The sequence below is a fragment of the Candoia aspera genome, chromosome 6 (genome assembly GCF_035149785.1).
Source record: "Candoia aspera isolate rCanAsp1 chromosome 6, rCanAsp1.hap2, whole genome shotgun sequence".
Taxonomy (NCBI): Eukaryota; Metazoa; Chordata; class Lepidosauria; order Squamata; family Boidae; genus Candoia; species Candoia aspera.
This window is the reverse complement of record NC_086158.1, coordinates 83,641,199-83,658,018: the sequence shown is the minus strand read 5'-3', so window position 1 is coordinate 83,658,018 and position 16,820 is coordinate 83,641,199. Positions and strand designations below refer to the sequence as shown.

The 16,820-nt window shown below is 41.8% G+C and overlaps 1 protein-coding gene across 1 annotated transcript; it reads right to left on the bottom strand.

Moving 5' to 3' along the window:
* Positions 1 to 4,377: 4,377 nt before the first annotated feature.
* Positions 4,378 to 14,780, bottom strand: DNAJC12 (DnaJ heat shock protein family (Hsp40) member C12). The gene is made up of 5 exons (XM_063307554.1): positions 14,549 to 14,780; positions 11,938 to 12,016; positions 7,457 to 7,596; positions 6,057 to 6,255; positions 4,378 to 5,918 (listed from the first exon to the last, which is right to left on the bottom strand). The coding sequence occupies exons 1-5, from the start codon at positions 14,624 to 14,626 to the stop codon at positions 5,824 to 5,826; spliced, it is 591 nt and encodes a 196-aa protein (XP_063163624.1). The 5' UTR covers positions 14,627 to 14,780; the 3' UTR covers positions 4,378 to 5,823.
* Positions 14,781 to 16,820: the final 2,040 nt, after the last annotated feature.

Below are 16,820 nucleotides of genomic sequence, written 5' to 3'. Positions count from 1 at the left end.
GCTGCGACTCCGCAGTACCCAACCCCTCCTCTTGAGGGTCTACCGGAGGAATACCAGGTGTTTGCTGATGTGTTTGGGGAGAAAGAAGCGGATCAACTTCCCCCCCATCGGAAAACTGACTGTGCCATTGAGCTGGTGCCTAACACCCAATTGCCTAAGCCAAAGATTTACTCAATGACTCAGAAGGAGCTAACTTTGTTACGGGAGTTTGTGGACAAAAACTTGGCAAGAGGGTTCATTGAACCAGCTAGCTTGCCAGTGGGGGCACCGGTTCTCTTCCGCCCGAAGAAAGATGGGACATTAAGACTCTGTACCGATTTCCGTGGGCTCAATGCAGTCTCAATATCAAATAAATATCCCTTGCCTTTGATAAAAGATATGTTATCACATCTGGCTAAGGGGAAAATCTTCTCAAAACTGGATTTAAGGGAAGCCTATTACCGTGTGAGGATCTGGGAGGGGGATGAATGGAAAACGGCATTCAATTGCCTGTTGGGAGCTTTTCAATATAAGGTTTTACCGTTTGGTTTGGCTGGGGCTCCTGGGGTGTTTATGCAATTGATCAATGAAGTATTACATGAACATCTGTTTAAAGGGGTATTGGTCTACTTGGATGATGTATTGATTTATACTGAAACTCTGGAAGAACATGTACAGTTGGTTAAGCAGGTGCTTCGCAAGCTAAGGAAAGCTGAGTTGTATGCCAAACTGTCCAAATGTGCATTCCATCAAACACAAATTGATTATCTGGGGTACAGGATCTCAGATAAAGGCATAGAGATGGATCCTGCTAAAATCCAGGCCATCTTAGAATGGGAGAGACCCCGCACCCGCAGGCAACTTCAAAGTTTCCTGGGGTTCAGCAATTACTACAGGTTGTTCATAAAGGGGTTCGCAGAAATAACTTTGCCCCTGACAGATTTGCTTCGGACGAAGGGGGTGGGAGAAACCCGCTGGGTAAAAAACCCAGGCGCGCTGCTTAGATGGACTCCGGCTTGTCAGGCGGCGTTCGATAAGCTGAAGGAGTCTTTTACACAGGAGCCCATTTTACAACATCCTGACCCCTCCAAGCCTTTTGTTGTTCAGGTGGATGCCTCTGATTATTCTATTGGAGCCCTGTTGTTGCAAGCAGATGGGGCGGGTTGTTTAAAGCCATGTGCCTACCTGTCCCGCAAATTCTCTGAGACGGAGAGACGTTGGCATGTGTGGGAAAAGGAGGCTTTTGCAGTCAAAGCGGCTTTGGACTCTTGGCGCCACTTGCTGGAAGGGGCTAACCATCCCTTTGAGGTGTGGACTGACCATAAGAACTTGGAAGCCCTTAGTACCCCTCGCAAGCTGAGCCCTAAACAAGTCCGCTGGGCTCAGTTCTTTAACCGGTTCAACTTCAAACTGAAGTTTATCCCAGGGAAAAAGAACTTCTTAGCAGACGCGCTGTCCCGGCAACCCCAGGACTCCAGCTCAGCGCCAGAGGTGGTAAGCATGCTGTGGACACAGCCACAACTGGGAATGCCGGCTGTGACCCGCAGCCAAGCCCGTGCGCAGCAGCCTGCCGGCAGTGATTCCACTCCGCAAGGCACCTTGTCCATTTCATCTCAATTGCAACAAAAGTTTCTAAAGGAGCAAAAAACTGACACTTGGTTGCTAGCCAATAGAGACAATGTTACTTTTGACCGGGGATTCGCTTGGAAATCCAACCGTCTCTATGTCCCTGACAGCTTGCGAAAGGAGGTTTTACTCCGTTCGCACGATGATAAGGTTGCTGGGCATTTTGGCTTTGTAAAAACTTTGCACCTGGTTTGCAGACAGTTTTGGTGGCCCACATTGCGCAAAGATGTGAAGGATTATGTGGCATCTTGTTCTGTTTGTGCTATGTCTAAACGTAAGGTGGGAAAGCCTCAAGGTTTGTTACAACCAGTGGCCAGTCCTGCTTGCCCCTGGGAGGAGGTTTCCATGGATTTCATAGTGGAGTTGCCTCCCAGCCAACGAAAAACTGTAATTTGGGTAGTAAAAGACTATTTCTCCAAGCAAGCTCATTTTATCCCATGCGTCTCCATTCCTTCAGCACAATTGGCCCGCCTATTCCTTGTACACATGTACAGGTTACACGTATGTCCCTCCCGCTTAATTTCTGACAGGGGCACACAATTCACCTCTCAATTTTGGCGGGCATTTTTAAAACTTTTGGGCGCCAAACAGGCATTGTCCATGGCGTGGCATCCTGAGACTGACGGGGCCACAGAGGCGCTAAATTCAACACTGGAACAATATTTGCGTGCTTTCGTGAATTATCAACAAGATGACTGGGTTGACCTCCTTCCCTTTGCTGAGGTTGCCTACGACAACGCCGTTCATCAAAGCACCAGTCAAACCCCTTTTCGCACTGTTCACGGCAGGGATTTTGTCCCAATCCCTGACTTGCCGCAGCCATCTATCCCGCCTGCTTCACCATCCGAATGGGCAACACAGCTGGCGGACTCTTGGCCGGTCATCCAGCAGGCACTAGCGGACGCACAGTCTGCTTACAAACAACACGCTGATAAAAAGCGTGCCCCTCACCCTTCGTTTCAAGTGGGTGACATGGTGTACCTGTCTACCAAATTCATCAAGTCCTCTCAACCATCGAGAAAATTGGCTCCTAAATTTTTGGGTCCATTTCCTATTGTGGCACGAATTAACCCAGTGACTTTTAAACTTGATTTGCCGCATAATTTGAAACGCTTACACCCTGTCTTTCATTGCAGTTTGCTCAAGCCCCTTACTCGCTCTGACCGCTGGCATGATCAACCTCCGCCGCCTCCTCCCATCATGATTGACGGGCAACAACACTTTGAAGTAAAAGAAATTCTTGACTCTCGCCGGCTTTGCAACACACTGCAGTACTTAGTTCGCTGGAAACATTTCCCCCACCCGGAATGGGTGGCCGCTCACGATGTGGCTTCCCCTATTCTTGTTCGTCGTTTCCATAATGCTTACCCCTGCAAACTGGGTCCGTAAATTGATTTTTTGAGGGGGGGCAGTATGTCATGTTCACCGTTTCAATGTGCTTGGTACATCGTAACGTTTCGCATGTCATTTGCCTGATACGTGTTTGATCTCGGGAGAGAGGAGGATTCCTCGTCAGGGAGTTGTTATCTGTTGGCTGCTGGGTTGGAATGTGTTTGGGTTATCTCATGTGTTCAAGGTTGCTTTCCCAGGATGTGTAGAAAACGGTTACCAGCACCTGGGAGGGGGGTGGTTGCTATGGCTGGTAGGGGGGAGGGATTACGTTTGGAGCCGAGGGTTTTTAGTTTGTATTTGGCGTGCTTTTAGTCATTCTCAGCTTTCTCTGTATCTGCCATAATTTCCCTAATAAATCAGATTTCATTTAAGTAACCTCTTGTGAGTCTGAGTGTTTGGGATAGGCAACCATTACAGAGTCACATTCATTGCAATCAGAGATGTGCTGGCTACATGGGACAGGTAGAGCTCCCCCACCACCCCAAAAAATCAAGACGACGACTAGATTGCAGCAGAGATACAGAACTTTCTCTCTGCTACTATCTACTGATAATCCAGATTTTTTTAGATCAAGTCTGGTAGCTCTAGGGTAGGGTTTTGGTAGCAACGTGCTGGTTATGAAACTCTCTTAAGAAACTCTTTATTAATGTTTCTTCTAAGATTCTCAACTAAATTGAAAATGCTTTTATTTCATCAACCAATTATTTTCTTTCAACTGTTTGAATGCTTTCATGAACTCTGGCTGGAATATTTTATGAACGTGTATGTTTCTTGGAAGCAAATCAGAAGTCAATGGCCATTTTCGTCCAGAATGTTTTTTTTAACCATACTTCCAAGACAAGGTATTTGATCTCTCATCCAAGTACCAACCATAGCCAACCCAACTTAGCTTCTGAGATGGGCTAGGTACTAGACAAAGCATAAATAAGGATCTTATTTTGATAAATCATACTGAGAAATAGAGGCATGCCTAAAGACAAAAGATGAAACTAGTTCCCTGTTCCTATTCATCTGCAAATTACTGAAGTGTACCCCATTTTTCATTCAGATCAGAGATTATTTAAATAGATGCCTATCCCACTAACCATTTTTGAGAACTTGTAGAACAAGCACCACCAACAGGACTGACACAGCCCTACAGTCATGTGCTCAACGTGATTCCCACTGATTGAAACTGTCACATACCTGATTCAGTCTCCTCAGCAAGTAGTGATTTCTTTTTCTCCTCTTAAAGACGGGATCTTCTATTACCTTTTCAGAACCTTGGCTGCTCTTCTGTAATGCACTTCACATACGGTAGTATTTTAAGCAAAAAAGGTAGCTGCTGCTTCCCTCATGTCATGATTCTAAACTGATAAGGTACCCACCTTGCTGTTTGAATAATTTTAACAACCAATTTATTGAAGAGTGAGCAATATACAACACGAACATCCATGGAAGAATGGGAACAGTACATCCAACTGAAACATACATAAACCTCACCTAAAGCTCACAGTTGATTTTGTACAAGGTTAGTAATTCTTGGGTTCCTGAAGTGGGTTACACTTTTGTTTATAATATATTTCTTTAGTGCCATCCAAGTACATACTATTTACAAGGTATCATTATAAAAAAAAAAGTCAAGTGACAACCATAAATTATTTACTACATGTTGGCAGTGAGAGAACCAAGGGAGAGAAGAAAGGAAAAAAGCCTCATTATGCATAACTTTGATCAGCAGCAAAGCTCCCGCCATAACCTTTTTACAGAAATAGCCACGGGGTGCAGGAGGTTCAGGGATGTTAGCTGCTTTCTCCATGTGCCAAAGCCCTGATTAGCACTGGGCAACCTGAAGCCTGTAGCTACTTTTACATATTATGCTAGAAACTCCAACATGGCATGTATTTTGGCTGTGAATATCAAGAATAGCAAGGTAAATATGCAATACTGCTGGGGTGAAGGGTGTAAAGAGTTAGATGAAAAGTTTCTTAGAAAAGATGGACTTTGAAGAGTGATACAGAGACAGCACTATGTATCCAGTTAGGAAGGTTCCCCAAGCAACAGGATGTAGCAAGGGAAAAAGGAGACGTTTATGAGTCCAGCAGGCTTTTAGGAGGCTGGGAATGGCAGAGCTGAAGGGTTAAAGACTGTGAATTCATTTCCATAAGATGGGATATAGCTAGAAATATAAGTCACAAAGACAGAATGTTATGGTGGCTGCCGATAATTTTCTTAACGGTTCTACAGTTATAGGTAACAGATTTCATTACGGATATATTTCTGAAAACAGGGCTAAATGCACCAAAGTATTACCCATGCAATGAATGAATCTAGTTCAGAAGCTATAATGTTTTATATGATAATTTATATAAGAAAAATAATATTATAAAATTTAAAGTACAATATATATAGTTGCACAAGTTATATGTATTTCTGAAGCTGCACAAGTTTCAAAAATAGTTCAGAAGTGGTGCTTCAAAATTTGCATGAGCACAGCACCTCTCTGTTACTCGTTACAGCAGCCTTTTTTCAGGCATCCATGCAAGCTTGAAAAATGACACCCCTGCTTTAAGGATCCAACTCTGAATGCAAGTTTTAAAGCAGCTGCACCTTTTCTCTAGTTCACCTGAAGAGAGACAGACAGCTGCATTTGGCAGAAAAGAGGTGGTCTGCTTGGATGAGTTCTGAAGCACCTCTTCTGAATCATTTTCAAAGTAGGCACATCCCTAATACATAAATCCATAGATACAAGCGGCCATTCTGTAAACAACTTATACAAAAATAGTGTGATAGTGAACCCAAGGTTCAACACACGCTTGGTCCTTCATACATATTTGGTCTTCTGTTTCATATTTCATAGTTTCTAAACTTCCGCAGAAGTTCAGATGGAGCGTCACCAGACCAGCGGAAGCGCAAGTGCCAGCAGTTTCGATCTGAAAATCCTGCAGTGGAAAGAAAATGAATCATGTATAAGACCAGAAATAGTGCCATGGTTAAAACTAGAGGATTTTTACATCACACAACTACACTTTGTATGTAGGTTTGTCCTGCACTAAAGAACCTGCTATAACCAGATTTACCTGGCGAATCAGGGCTCTTCGGCGACATCGGTTTCCCATCACAGATACAAAAATCTTCCGGTCCCTTTCTGTCATCCAATAAATCATCATTGTTGATTTCTGCCTTCAGTGAAAAATTGTCAGCCATCTTGTCATTAAGATTTGAATCAGGAGCATCCAACATTGGCTCTTTTTTATCTCTGACAGCCCAATGCATTGACTATAACGATAACAAAAGTATTTTTTTGATTGCCAAAATAGGGACCCACAAGAAAACAAGCACATGCAGACACAGAAACGTTTCAGGTTGATATTGTTGCTTATTTTAATGGTATTGTATGTGTTTATATTTCTGCTAACACCTTAAATTTTAGTTATAGTACTGTATGTAGATAAGACTATTGGCACAATGGGATGGCTTTAATTTTAGCTGAACATAAACGTTGTTGGTGAATGACCGGAATAAGTGATGGTGGTGGTGGTGATGACGACCATGATGATAACAATATTGGCAATTTCCTGTGGTACTCTGAGGAAGGAAGGAAGGAAGGAAGGAAGGAAGGAAGGAAGGAAGGAAGGAAGGAAGGAAGGAAGGAAGGAAGGAAGGAAGGAAGGAAGGAAGGAAGGAAGGAAGGAAGGAAGGAAGGAAGGAAGGAAGGAAGGAAGGAAGGAAGGAAGGAGTATGGTTGCTTTAGAATTATAAGCAGATGCTCAACTTAAGGGAATAACTGTTAATTTGTTATTCTATTTATTTTACCAAATCAATTAAAAGATTTGATAGTGGTTATGGCTATTGTCAAGCAAAGGCTGCACATCCCTTAGCCTGATTAAGGAAAAGCTATTCTTATTTCTTCAAATCGGGGTAAGGAGTATCTTTACTCCAACTATCACAGGACAGTTTTGCCTCCTAGGTTTGTCACAAAGGCCATGACCCCTTTTGCATGCAGAATTGATCCTCTGTTTGGAAAGAATAGTTCTATATTCATGATGGAGACCATGCATTCATGCAAGCACAAGGTTCCATCCATGTGGCCTCACAGGAGGGCTGAAAAGGGGACCATATAGGCCCTGGAAAGGCATGCCTCCTGGGTCCCATAAGATGACATTGTTTCAAAAAGGGGACACAGAGCATGCTCTCCCTATTGGAGCATGTGGGACAGGCAGGTACCCTTGGGAGCAAGTGGTCCCACAAATAACCTGGTCCTATCCCGTGTAAGACTTTACTTTAGAAGTGATAACCAGCTCCTTGAATTGTACCCGGAGGCCTAGGGGAAGCCAGTGTAACTCACAAAGTAGCGGTGTTACATGGGTGTAACAAGAGATGCCCATAACTCCGTTGCCCAGTAGATAACTTCCCCTCCCACAAATGAGCATAACTGTTCATTTCTCCGGGATACATAGTTGCATAAGGCAAAACTAACTGTTTTCATCGAGCTGCTCAGAGCTTCCCACTGCTGGAATGGGATAGCAATTTTGCTCCTTCTCCAGTAATCGTAACGGGCCCGGCTGTCTTCACTGGAAAGAATCTCTTTTGCACGTTGCAGCTTCTGAAAATTCTCCACTACAAAACAGAGACAGGAAGATATTTTAGGGGGGAAAGCATTCATAGATTTTTCTAGCATGTAATTAGATTAATTCTTTGTAGGAGTCTAATCAGTGACATACTGCTTTTGATTTATTACATGAAACACACACACACACAGAGCATGACAAAGTGGAAATTGCTTACTCAATCTTTAATGCCTCTGCAACACAGTCAGAGAGAGTCAGGCAGCATACAAGTTTAATAAATTATTATTATTATTATTATTATTATTATTATTATTATTATTATTATTATTATTATTTTCAAAGGACAACAGATATTCAGTCCTGACTGAAATGCAAGGAATTCATGCTTATAAAGCAGTCTCCAATGATAAAGATGTATTTGTGTTTTAAAAGATATTCTTCTTCTTTCTGCATATTATTTAGGAGAGAGAATACTTGAAAGAAGCATTACTGGATACTTCTGCTGTACTGAGGGCATTATCAAATGTGGCCTTCAGCTCCAAGCAAGATTCAAACTGAGTCCTATAATCTCACATCTGCCCATTAGCCTAGTGTGTTGCTGATCACTTTCCACTCCAGTTTTGCACAATCAGATAACATAAATTATTCTCTTTCGGTTTTATGACACTTAAGCGTTTGAAAGCCAGTGTGGTATGGTGGTTCAGGTGCTGGACTAGAAAGCAGGAGACTGAGTTCTAGGCCTCCCGCAGGCACAAAATTTGGCTGGGTGACCTTAAGCCAGTCACTCTCTCTCAACCCAGCCCACTCACAGGGGTGGTGTTGTGGAGAAAATAGATGGAGTATTATGTACATTGCCTTGAGTCGTGCAAAATATATAAATGTAATACAAAATAAACAGTGGAAGAAGCCAAGTTCTCCTGTATAGTAATGGAAAATGCCCAGCCACACCAGTAGGTGATCGGTGGGGAAGGGAGAAGATATTGGAAGCCACCTCTGATAATGCCCTTAATCCAGCAATCTGTTTTCATCATTGCCAACTAATTTCCTCTGGGAAGTCAGGAAACAGAACAGGGAAACAACTGTCCTTTGGTTGGTGATCCCTTACAATTGGTACACAGAAGTATACTCTCTCTGAACTGAAGACAGTATACAGTCAGCATTACTAGTAGCCACTGATAGTCGAATCCTCCATGAAGTATATGCATGTATACATCGTCTTATCCAACTGTCATTTTTAGCAAACAGATGTTTTTGTTATCACTACTCAAACCTGAACACCCCGTCTGACAACAGACCCCTGGTGGACCAAAACTAAGGGGTGTGCAAGACAGAAAGCAGGATGCCAGCCTTCTTTCTGTTGTCTTAAATACAAGACTTCTGAGCCTGCAGCTAAACTCTCTGCATATTTACAGTGAAATAAAACTCACTGCAAAGTATCATAGCCACATGGGAGGCCTAAGAGGACTCATTGGAAAACAGCCCACAAAGAGATATTGCAAGATACTTGCCCAGGCAAGATCCACCCATGACAATTTTCCACCTGAGGTGAAGAACAAAACAAAACCTCTCTCATGTCATATTTAAATAAACAATTTGAGTGGAAGTTAATTGTTTTTACCCCAAGGTGACAAGAGCCTTCCTTCTCCCTGACAGTGTGGCTCACAGGTTTCTCCATTAACATCCTGTAGCCACCTCTCCAAATCTGCTCTCTGATGTAACCACCTCTAATAATAGGTCTGTCTTGAGTAGAGACTAATGGAAAGCTTGTATTGATTAAGACAAAGTGCAAACTTTTAATTTAAGAATAGGAGAAAAAAAAAGCTATAAAGGGGGACACTCAATGCAGATTCACACGACTATCTTGGATTTTTTTCACCAGTTATTGTGGTAAAAGCACCTGGCAAGGAGGTGGGAGAAAAGAAGTCAGCATGCATATAATCAACATACTGTATTGCCTATCAAATTCCTCCCTCCTTTCATTATTTAGGAAAACAATGCCTGGACTTTCTTGTAGTCCAAGCCAGAAATGCTCAATGGGGGACGACAGAATAGGTGAATTTCAGGATTTCAAATGGCTAAGAAAAACCTCCAAAAAACAAAACGTCCAGTGTCCATATGAGATTATGGAAAAGAAAAAGTTAATTCCCAGTGAAACACTGGAACGGCTAAAGGATCACCACGCAGTTCAGCAGAATCTTCTCCAATGTTGGCTGGAGAAGACCTTGGGGGCTTGTGGCCCAACACAACTGGGGATCACCCAGATGTCTTCCTGTAGTTCTTAAGTGGCATCTATCACACCTACAACCTACAAATCTGCTGGTCTGCATTATGGTGAGCTCTTTGTTTTTTCTCTCCAGAGAATTTAAATCTTCCTTGTCTTCCTCCAGGTAACAGAAATAGCATCTCTAAAGATTATGAAAATATATTCCAGCTATGAGTCACCTTTCTGTTCTGTGGCAGTGATAATGATCCTTTTATGCAGGTTTACTAAAACGGGTATTTGTTTGGAAATACATGAAATTCAAATGCTAACAGGGGCTGACAAATACAAACATTGCAGAGATTGCTTTTCCAATTAAATTCCTTCTGACCATTTTGCAGTCTGATAACTCTTGTACAGGAAGCAATTTAGACAAAAGAAAGGTAGCAGCTTTTTTTTTTTGTGAAGCAAATTATGTGGCACACACACACGCACACACACAGGAATCATGAATCATTCGATTTCTTTTTTGACGGAGCATACACACTATTCAGTTTTAATTAATATGCAAGTTTGTCCCTAGCTCCTGTTTTATTTATTTACGCATTCCGTGTTGATTTGTATTAACAGAGAAACAACACAATTATTTTTTTAAAGGAGGAATCACTTTGAGAGAGATTCATTGTGGTTAATGGGCAGGGTGGGCTCTTTACTGTGCTTCAGTGTGCTTCCTCTGGGGGCTCAAGATGTGTGATTCACTTGGGATCAAATTGACAGCTGGCATGTAACAGCTTCAGTGGCTTTTTGCTGCTGAAAATGGCCCCCTTCCCAAGCTTTTGTGTTATAACAAGCAGTGAGGGGAACTCTTTTGCAAATACCACCATTTAGGGGCTTGGTAATGCCAAAAAAATCACACCAGTATAGTTCAAGTGCTCTCCAGCCATCCTTGAGCCAGCTGAAGACTCTATTGACAGGAAATGTCCTGTTTCTGTTGCTGATCTGGCCTCTGTTGGCTCTGTTTCTAACCATGGTAGTCCCCTAACTTCCTGCCAAGAAAATGGGTGCATATGCCCAAAGCTGTTGGACAAGAGTGCTGGCATAGTTAAGGAGGGTTTAAGCCCCTCGCATTTAGGGCCTGAGAATTAGATGAAGGCAACATCATGAAAAGCAAGCCACATTTGTGCTATGGTTATGTTCAGGGAAGGGCCCTTAGGCTACATTCGTAGCCCAGCATTTATCTGGAGCTAAGCAGCAGAAAAACAGGGTCATGTCCCCTAGTCATCTTGATTAGATCTCCTACCCAGAGTTTCAAGGAAGGGGATTGGCAAGAAGACTCCCACTCTATGTTTGAATCATTCCCAGGTTCATATGAAAAAAAACATGGAAAAATAAAGAAGATTCCACCACAGTTTATCATATAAGCAACAGCCATAACACAAGCAGCACCCCCACACACCTGAAGTTCAGCTTTGGTTTTTGCTATATATATTGTTTGAAGAATAAATATATATTAACACAATGAGTTAAAAAGTCTTTTCCCCTTTCTCAAAATTGTTGCTTAGCTAACTTGAATTTGGAATAAGATATCTATATATGCGATTTTTTCCCCCAAAACAGAAGTTATGCATTTATGATTTACTGAATTTCTATCCTGTTTTGAGTGCTTAAATAAGCACTGAATGCCAGTTTAAACAACTGAAACACAAAATATAAACATGATATTAAAATGAAGGCTTAAAAGTTTGACAAAAGAGACATATTTGCCATTTTCCTAAACACTGTGGGAGAATAGGAACCAAGTGCAGGTCTCCAGGTAGAGCTCTCCAAACCTGGGTAGCCACACAACAGAAGGCCATCTCCCACATATCAGGTAGCTGAGCTTATGGCATGAGGAGCATCTTCAAAGGGACTTCTCCTGCTAAAGAGGAGGATGGAGATGGCTTTGAAGAAAACATGCAGTAACCATTAGTAAAACACGAGCTTAGCCTGGGAAAACAGGAACATGCCTGATTCTCTTTAGTATAAGAGGGAGGGAAGAAGAAAACACCATAAGGCTTTCAAGAATCTATTATTATACCCCATAACAATAGAGGTCCAGTAATTCTAGTGTACCTTAAAGGGTTGACACCTGCTTATTTAAGTAAAGGGTAAGGTTTGTGGTGTGCAGGAGAACACGGGAGAAAGACGTACCAGCCTGGGGGTTTCCAGGATGCTTGTCCGGATGACATTCGAGGGCTCTAACTTTAAACTCTGCCACAATTTGTTCAACCTATGCAAAAACAGCAAAAGCCCTTCATGAATGTTGAAGAAATGAAAGATGGGTCCAACTTCTTTTCAAAGTTTTTCTTTTTCTGAAAACCTTTTAAGAACTGCTGTCATCCTCACTGCATGCAAGGGAAGGCGAGAAAGCAAAACATAGCATGTGTGAAATGATGCGTTTCTATCAACCCTGAAATTTATCTAAGATCAGAAAAATGGCAGCAGATTCCCAACATGCATGTTGATGCAACTATTTTTATTTTTCTACATTGTTTCTCTACCCCTATGCAGATTTCACATATTCAGCAACCCAGCATTCCCCACTGTAGTTCTCTTCAGATGTATGGAGTAAATCCCCAACCCTTAATCCCAACAGACTAGGGAGCATTAAATTGGGGAGGACTAAAAGAGTTATTTCTATGCTAAAGACCAGAGCTAGAATTCTCAATACCTATTAAAATATGGAGCTTAGCTTAGAATTGATAAATTCTTCATTTTAACTCAAAAGTTTGAGTGAAGATCAGAATTCCTAGTAAAAAATGTGCTGCCTAAAATAGGGTACGCAGTAGCAGATCACTACTTAAACATAGTACAAAAAATATGAATCCAAAGTAAGTCACAATCTCCTTCATTAAATTTGATTAGTTTACTCTAAATTTTAAATTGTCAAACTGAAAAGAGAACCACACTGAATCATGATTTTCAGAATATTTCTATATTTTCTTCTCATGCAAAATCTGATTATATTGTTGTGTAATTAAGGTTTCAAAATTACATCTTTGATTAGCATCTGGGATCTTATACACTCATATTTGTTGAAACTAAGCTAGTTCAACAGGTAGTTTAGTTTACATTCCTCCTGGCCAAATAAATTATTATTTATATTTCCCCTGGGCAAATAATTAATTTAGCAAATATTTGAAATATTTTTCTATACCTTATATGGAGCAAATTGATAGCTCCCCAATTGTTAATGGACTCTTGGTGCAAATCAAAATAATCAGCTGAAGCCATTCTTATAACCAATAAAAGAGAGAACTTTTTGGACCTACCATTATCATGGCAGGAAATCAAGAAACCTTAATTTGAGAGCACACATATTTGATAGTCAAAATGTTTCATAGCACTTGATTGCTGATTCCTTGTATCAACTGAAAAACATTTTTACTAAAGTAGCTGAAATTATATTCTTAACAACCACTTCAATCAGCAAAAATTACTGAAGCTTCAGTGTTAACAGGATCATTATATGAATACTGGATAAAGCACATGCAACAAGAAATTTTACAACATAAACGTTACTAAGTACTACTCCACTCCAAAAATCACATACTTTCACTACAAGTGATTTCACCATCAGTTCAAGTAAACAGGTATTTCCATCTCCAATAAGTGGCAACCACAGAAGAAAAGGTCACTGCTCAGTGGTAGAACACCTGCTACATTTTGGGTTCAGTCTTGGCATCCGCAGCCTGAAACTCCAAACCAGGGTTTTTCAACCAGGGTTCCGTGGAACCCTCGGGTTCCACAAGAGGTCACTAGGGGTTCCCTGGGAAATCTCGATTTATTTAAGAAATTATTTCAAATTCGGGCAACTTCACATTAAAGAGGTAAGTTCCATTCTTTATTTTTAGTTTAAGAACACTGTTAATGCATATATACAGGCCTACACATGAAGCAAATATAACTTCTTGTAACTTCTAGCCTATATTTGAGTCTGAATGTGCAGGGGTTCCCTGAGGCCTGAAAAATATTTCAAGGATTCCTCCAGGGTCAAAAAGTTGAAAAAGGGTGCTCCAAACAGTCATGGCTAGTCACTGAGATTTAAAGGACCAATGTTAGGACTTGATATAAAGAAGAACAATTGTTACATCATAAAAGGGAAATGTTTTTTTAAAAAAACATGCTACAGGCCCTGATTGTTACTATTTCATTGGAAGAATGATAACCATCGCTGACAAATTTTACAATTGCCGTCAAATTTTGTGGACATTAGCCTTCAACACACCACAGCCCTGCCTGTTGGCTCCAGCACTGAAGGGTATCACATATAAATATGAACATCTGGTAGTGTATCCAAGATTTTAGACATACTCAAAAGTCTAAAAGATTTGTCAACATTCCACAATTTACTTCATATGAAAGATTCACTATAGCAGAAAATTAATCTGATGCCCCCTTACCCAATATAAATCCTATTAAGCATCGTAGGAGTTGCCTTTGAACCAACATCCTTTTACTGTGTGTTATGAATAGCTTTCTAGAAGCCTCCACATTTTCCTTGAGGACTGCTTCATATTTACATGACACAAAGGTTCCGCTAATATAATTAAACAGTGCAGAATTCAGGATAAACCTTTCCATCAGTATTACAGAAGATGACTTAAAAAAAAAGACTAAACAGATTAATAACTAGAATACAGAACTGAGAACATTATAGAAAAAAGGAAAAAAGTCAACATTCTTCTTACATGCACAGATCAAACTCAACTAATTGACAAAGGTGGGAAAGGAGAATATATAAATTTAAAAGTTCTCTTACTGTAGATAATTCATCACATCCCAGCAAGCTATAATAATCTTCCATATCCTCCAGCCTGCAGCTGAATATTGCATCCATTTTTTTACACTTTCGGTTTTCTCAGTGCTAAGAAACAGGGAGCCTAAACAGCCAAGGTTTATTTAAAATATTTACAAGAGAATCCAGATATAATAGTGATGCTAAAGCTCAACTACAATTGGCTTTTTATACAGAGCAGATGTCACCCGAGACTCTGAAGTTACACCCCTGAATAAGCCTGCTTTTATTGGTGGAAAGAAAGGACAAACTACAACTGCAAAGCTTCATGGGATAGGTAGTTTTCCATGTCATGTTAAAAGTAATCCAGCTATGATTTTCATTTCCAAGAGCTTTTGGGGGCGGGGGCGGGGGCGGGGGCGGGGGCGGGGAGAGAGAGATGTAGAAAGAATTTGCTACAAACATCCATGTGGAACCAAAGCAGCACCAGGAACAGGGCACCTGCACGAGATGCATTACACTCAGTGGTCGGATCTACGTAGCTGCATTATAATAGCATTTTTCCTATCACCCTAGAAAAGCGAACTTCCCCAGATGTGGGAAATACATTGAAATATAATTGCATATATTGAATGCACAATATAAAAAAATTAATAATAAATGCACAATAATATATAATGATAAAAATACACAATAGATAAAAACAACTACAATACCTAAAATCCTCTCTGCAATACACACACACACACACACACACACACACACACACACACGGCTGTTGTTTGCCACTTGGTTGATTGCCTGAGTTAATAGTTCCTTGATTAGGGTGTATTGTGCTGTTTGGTTGTTCGTCTGGTGTTAATCATAGTGTTGATTTTTGCATATCTGGGTGTTGATTGCTGAGGAGGAGGTGGTCTGGTCTTTTGACTTTTCTATTTCTCTTTTGAATTACCATTCAAAATGTGGTTTACCTCCATGTGTCTGTTGATGGCTGCTCTGAGTGGCCAGGCTTCCAGGAATTCTCTGGCGTTTTTGGATTTGGCTTGGTAAACTAAACCAAGCCAAGTGACCCAAGCCTCCTGGGACCCACCAAATGCAAATCCCTGGCCGATGAAACCTGTAACATGCCTTCCCGCAGATCTAATGGGACAGGCTGGTGTAATTGGGGAGAGGTGGGACCTCAGATAATGCAGCCCCATGCCATGAAGGGCTTTAAAGGTCAAAATCAACACCTTGAATTGGACCCGGAAGCAGACTGATAGCCAACGCAGCTCACAAAGCAAAGGTGCAATACATGCTTTTCTAGGAGCACATATAACTGCCTATGCCGCTGCATTATGTAGCAGCTGAAGCTTCTGGATACTCTTCAAGGGCAGCCCCAATGTAGAATGCATTATAACAGTCCAATCTGGAGGTGACCAGGGCATGAGTGACTGTGAGCAGAGCTTCCTGATCCAGGAGTGGGCGCAACTGGCGCACAACACAAGCCGTGCAAAGGTCCACCTAGCCACGACTGCCACCTGCTCTTCAAGATTGCACACTGGGTCTGTCTGGGGCAGTGCCACCCCATCCAGCACCAAAGATGGCATAGAACTAGTACGCCCCAAAACCCACAGCCACTCAGTCTTGCCAGGGTTCAGTTGAAGCCTGTTGCTCCCCACAGCCTCCAGGCACTGGGATAAGGCATTCATGGCATCATTTAATTTCTCAGGGGCAGAGATGTATAGTTGGGTATCATCAGAGTACTGATGATACCCACCCTGTGGCAATGGATGACCTCACCCAGCAGCCTCATGTAGATATTAAATAGGAGAGGGGAGAGCACCGAACCCTACGGCACCCCACATAATAGGGGCTGAGGGCAGGACCTCTCCTCCCCAATTATTGCCGACTGTAATCAACTCTGGAGAAAGGAGGCAAACCAGCACCTCCTACCCCCAATCCCCTGAGCCGATCCAGAAGTATACCATGATCGATGGTATCAAAAGCTGCCAAGTGGTCAAGTAGGGCAAGGATAGATGCACAACCTCTGTCCCGCCCACGCCAGAGATCATCCAAAAGTGCAACCAATGCAGTTTCCATCCCATACCCAGATCTGAATCCTCACTGAAAAGGATCCAGATAATCTGCTTCATTCAAGGCCCTCGGAAACTGTTACGCAGCCCCATTCTCAACCACTTTCCCCAAAAAGGGGCAGTTAGATACTAGACAAAAATTATCCAGTATGGTGGGATCCAGTGATGGCTTTCTGAGGAGGGGGCGAACCAAGGCCTCTTTAAGAGGTAAAGGAACAACC